Source organism: Zingiber officinale, chromosome 2A, assembly GCF_018446385.1.
Source record: "Zingiber officinale cultivar Zhangliang chromosome 2A, Zo_v1.1, whole genome shotgun sequence".
Taxonomy (NCBI): domain Eukaryota; kingdom Viridiplantae; phylum Streptophyta; class Magnoliopsida; order Zingiberales; family Zingiberaceae; genus Zingiber; species Zingiber officinale.
In genome coordinates, this window is record NC_055988.1 from 174,362,848 (window position 1) to 174,367,749 (window position 4,902).

General features: G+C 39.1%; 1 protein-coding gene and 1 long non-coding RNA gene across 3 annotated transcripts; one reads left to right on the forward strand and one right to left on the reverse strand.

Moving 5' to 3' along the window:
- The first annotated feature begins 1,971 nt into the window (after window positions 1-1,971).
- LOC122043386 (flavin-containing monooxygenase FMO GS-OX-like 9) lies at window positions 1,972-4,185 on the forward strand. Of its 2 annotated transcripts, none has more exons than XM_042603971.1 (7): window positions 1,972-2,572; window positions 2,643-2,713; window positions 2,820-2,978; window positions 3,157-3,239; window positions 3,309-3,444; window positions 3,564-3,737; window positions 3,931-4,185. In XM_042603971.1, exons 1-7 carry the CDS (start codon window positions 2,047-2,049, stop codon window positions 4,060-4,062), a joined length of 1,281 nt encoding a protein of 426 aa, XP_042459905.1. In that variant the 5' UTR covers window positions 1,972-2,046; the 3' UTR covers window positions 4,063-4,185. The 2 variants fall into 2 exon arrangements, with proteins under 2 accessions (XP_042459905.1, XP_042459906.1); XM_042603972.1 differs by having other exon boundaries at window positions 3,942-4,185.
- LOC122043393 lies at window positions 2,514-3,314 on the reverse strand. The gene is made up of 2 exons (XR_006129501.1): window positions 3,086-3,314; window positions 2,514-3,009 (listed from the first exon to the last, which is right to left on the reverse strand). It is a non-coding gene; the product is annotated as an uncharacterized LOC122043393 (long non-coding RNA).
- Window positions 4,186-4,902: the final 717 nt, after the last annotated feature.

Below are 4,902 nucleotides of genomic sequence, written 5' to 3' on the forward strand. Positions count from 1 at the left end.
ATTAACTATTAAATATGATTTTGAAGTATCCAAGGACGAGAACAGAGAAGAAAAGAAAGAGGACTAATGGAACAAGAAGCAACAGATCGAGTTTAGGGTAAACGACAATGCTAAGATCCATCTTTTGAGCATGCTACCTATCAGAATCATGGTCCAAACCAAATGTCATGTGAGGTGGCCTTGAACAAAGTTGCAGGAGGCCTGGAGTAGGTCAAGCTGACGGAGTTCTCGCGGGGAGGCCCGGAGCAGGTCAAGAAAGGACTCGATGCTCGCGGAGAGGCCCAGAGTAGGTCAAGAGTGATTGAATGCTAGTAGAGAGGCTCAAAGCAAGTCAAGAGTAACCAGATGCTTGTGAAGAGTCCCGTAGCAAGTCAAGAATGATCGAATGCTCGTAAAGAAACCTGAAACAGGTCATGATGACCGAATGCTCGCGGAGAGACCTGAAGCAAGTCAAAAGTGACCGGATACTCACGGGAGACCCGAACCATGAGAGTAATGGGGGTCCTTCATTTGAGAGGAGGATTGTTGGGGATACAATCAAAGTCTCATATTGGAAAGATATAGAAAAGATCATGGGTTTAAAAGGATGCAAGATATCTCCATTGCCATGAGATTTTTTGGGTAGAACTTAAAAGCAAAATCATGAGGATTTTGACTCAAAGTGGATAATATTATGTCATTATGGAGATATGTAAATTTTTTTTGGACAAAATAAATGGTATCAGAATCATGGTCCACACCAAATGTCATGTGGAGTGGTCTTAAACGAAATTGTGGGGAGGCCTAGAATAGGTCAAGCTGACCAAATGCTTGAGGGGAGGCCCAAAGTAGGTCAGTGTGACCGAATGTTTATAGGGAAGCTCAAAGCAGGTCAGGGTGACCAGATGCTCGCAGGGAGGCATGAAGCAAGTCAAGAGTGACCGGATACTCACAGGGAGACCTCAACCATGCGAATAATGATGGTCCTTTATTTGAGGGGAGGATTGTTGAAATACAATCAAAGTCTCACATTTAAAACAAATGGAAAAGATCATGGATTTATAAGGGAAAACTATTTCTATTGATATGATATCTTTTGGGTAAAGTCAAAAAATAAAATCATGATAGCTTAGACTCAAAGTGGACAATATTATATTATTATGAAAATATCTAAATTCTTTCAGTCATAACATTATCACTCCAAGAAGTCAACTAGATCGACACTTATGACTCCGCCAAAGAACTCTGAGAGAAGTTTTTATAACTGCATGATGGAACCTAGGAGGCCAAGCTAGCAAGACAAAATTTACTCAGAAATTAGCTAAGCAACCTTCGGATGGAAAAGGGAGAAAATGTGGCACACCTGCATGCCAAGTTGAAAAAGTTAATTACTAGTCTCAACAACCTTAGTGAAATATTAAATAATTGAGACTCACTCAGATACGCTTTAAATGTTTTTCCTATAACCTCTCTAGCTAGTCCACCTTATCCAACAGTAATAACTATAGAGTAATTTCTACACGGTATAAATTCTAGATTTTAAATTCATCTTAAGCACGTTATATTAATTACTAGATAGTTTCTACATATTTTAAAAAATACTCGATAATTTCTATATATAGGTGTAATCGATCCGAGCTAAGCCGAATAATAAGAGATTGGAGCTCAGTTCATTTTACTTAAGTTCGAACTTGACTCGAGTTTGATTTTAGCTTTAATTTTTAGCTCTAGCTCGATTTGTAATGAAATTAAATAATTGATGAACGACTTAAGTTCAATTCAAAAGTGACATATTTAAAAATTAAACAGACTTAATTCAAACTGGTTAGAAAATAACTTATTTAAAAGCTAAACAAAAAAATCAAAGGTTATTTTCAAAATAAAATAAGTCCATTTGATTTTTTTATTATTTATTTTTTTAAAAAAAAAAGAGGGACGTTTTTTTATGATTTATAAAATGTTTTTTAATTTTTTGCCCAAAATTCTTAACCTTTATAGAGCAGGTGGAAATCAGGGACCACCTTTTTGAGAAAGTAAAGCACGCCTGCTCATTAACAATCGAGGATCATGGCTGTTGACACATTGCAGTCGTCCAAGCTGTACGTCTGCGTCGTCGGCGCTGGGGCCTCCGGCCTCGTCTCCGCCCGTGAGCTCCTCAGGGAAGGCCACTCCGTCGTCGTGCTGGAGCAGAACCACGACCTCGGCGGCCAGTGGCTCTACCAAGACGTCGGCGCTGGCGCCGCCACAGTCCACAGCAGCGTCTACGCTTCCTTGCGCGTCAACGCGCCCAGAGCCTCCATGGAGTTCACCGACTTCATGTTCTCTCCCGTCGAAGGAAGAGACACCAGGAACTTCCCCGGCCACCGCGAGTTCTTCCTCTACCTCAAAGACTTCGCCCGGTGTTTCGGGCTAACCGAGTTCATCAGATTCAACACGGAAGTAGTCCACGTCAGCATGGCGACACCAATTCACAAATGGATTGTGAGATCAAGGGACAGGAGAACTGATGACGGTGAGTTCGTGGAAGAGATCTTTGATGCGGTTGTCGTCGCCACCGGCCATTTCTCCCTACCCAGGCTCCCAAAAATCAAGGGTAAAGCATTCACTAAGATTTTTACATCATTTCGCCACTCTGTTACCTTCTCTTCTTCTGTGCTCCTCAGGAATGGAGGAGTGGAAGAGGAAGCAGCTTCACTGCCATGTGTACAGAGTCCCAGAGCCATTCCAAGATGAGGTTGTTCTTTGATCTATTGCAGCCACAAAGAAATAGTTAAACAACAGAGGATTAAATCATATCTCCTCTGTAATTGAATTCCTTGCTTGTTTGTGAATATTTGCAGGTGGTAGTGGTCGTTGGTGGCTCAATCAGTGGACCAGAGATTGCTCTGGAGCTTCTTCATGTTGCCAAAGAAGTCCATATAAGTACTAAACACGGTGAAATCCCTCAGCAATTAGTGAAGCCTGTGTCCAAGTATGCACATCTGCTCTGGCACCAAGAGGTAATTGTTGAAGTTCTGTTGATATTATTGTCTTCGATCCATACCATGAAGACAATGATAATTAGTAAAAGATTATCAGACCAAATTGAGTGAGGATAATCTATTACCTTTAACAGCAATGGTATGAATCATATCAGCTGTGATTTTTGAATGACTGCACTACGTACATATGTTGTAGATTGAGTTGCTTTGTGAAGACGGAACTGTTGTATTTGCTGATGGTTCAAGTGTAGTTGCTGATACTATTCTCTACTGTACTGGGTAATTAAGTTCAACACTTTGATTCAGAATTTGATAGGAATTGTTGCATGACTTCTCTTTTGACTGTAGGTACTCATATTCATTCCCATTCCTGGACACCAAAGGAATCATCGATGTGGATGAGAAAATAATTGGACCTTTGTATGAACACACATTTCCTCCCTCTCTCGCTCCATCCCTTTCTTTTGTTGGGATTCCAAACAAGGTGACATGTTTGCTCCAAAGTTAATCCAACAAAAGGTCATTTTGTATTTTGAAGTTGATGTTCGTTGATACTGTATCCGTGTCATTTACAGATGTTATATTAACTAATTAATGCTGCAGTTCATCATCTTTCGATTTTTGGAGTCACAAGCGAGATGGATAGCTCAGGTGCTCTCTGGGAAGAGGAAGTTGCCGTCGGTAGATGAGATGATGAAGGCAATTGAAGAAGTCCAGCGGCTTCAAAAGCTCGAGGAACCAAAAAATATCATACAAGTAGCAACTGAAATATTGGAGGTAATGGCTTCCATATAAGTTTCAAACAACTCGTATGTGAGACTGAAAACCAGACAGGGACCAAAAAAGTTGCCAGAACTAACAAAACAAAAGTTTTGAAAAAGGGAAATTTGCAAATGATAAGCAATAGCTTGAATTTGGGTAATATTCTTCATGTGTTCTTCAATCATTGTCTTTTCTTTTCCTTTGATAGTATTATGATAGGTACGGAGATCAATGTGATTTTCCACACTTGGAAGATTGGAGAAAAGAGATCCTCCTGCATCACTTGGAAAATGGCATAAACAACATCGAAACATTCAGGGAGGAATTGCCAGGATGGTAATTTGCTTCAAGTGGTTCTTCTTGGAAATTTGAAAACCCAATTAGCCATCTCTATGAAATTTTCTTGTACTTTTATTATTTACATTGTCATTGATCAATGAAATGAGAATCAACTTAGGATCAATTCCGAGCAAATACAAAATATTTCGCTGGATGTCTAACCTCTCCCATACAAAGGACTACTGCATTAAGGCAAATATCTTTTTATTTCGCTGGACGTCTGACCTCTCCCATACAAAGGGCTACTATATTAAGACAAATATCTTCTTCCAGAGAATGTGGGGTTGCTCTGGAGAGCCGCTAAGATGGAAGCTTCACCTTTTACTCCAATGAAGTGAAAAATCAAAAATAAATAATGATGTCTTTTGATTCTCATATATATATATATATATATGATAGTAACACCTTATGTACTAGCCACTAGACTATCCTAAGAAGATGCTTTCCCGGTGTTTCTCGTGTTGAAAGAGAGATTAAGTAGAGGGTTACATTGAGCTCAACTATTGATAATAAAATGCATCTTTTTCTTAAGATGACAACAACAACAATGTCTTCCTGTGAGTCAAAGCCTAGAGGGAGTTCTGTTTTCCTTCCACCGACAACATCATAATAGATATTATCCAGTATATCGTCTGATGAAGTTTGTAACTCCTTTCCCTCTATAGTAGGCTGAGACACCTTAGCAAATCAATTAGTGATTGCATCCTAAGTAAAAAAAAATTATTAATATTTAATATAATAAAATTAATAATTGCTAAATGTGAACGGTAATAAAGTTTAAATTCTTACGTCTATGGCCTTTGATCGAACATCGACAAAGGTGTCATCCTTTTGTTTATAT

Bases quoted from the DNA above. Each gene is read 5' to 3' on its own strand.
- LOC122043386 (XM_042603971.1), top strand. From the start codon at position 2,047: ATGGCTGTTGACACATTGCAGTCGTCCAAGCTGTACGTCTGCGTCGTC. The intron at 3,240-3,308 runs GTAATTAAGTTC...TTTTGACTGTAG, and splicing joins ACTATTCTCTACTGTACTGG to GTACTCATATTCATTCCCAT. The intron at 3,738-3,930 runs GTAATGGCTTCC...TTCCTTTGATAG, and splicing joins TAGCAACTGAAATATTGGAG to TATTATGATAGGTACGGAGA.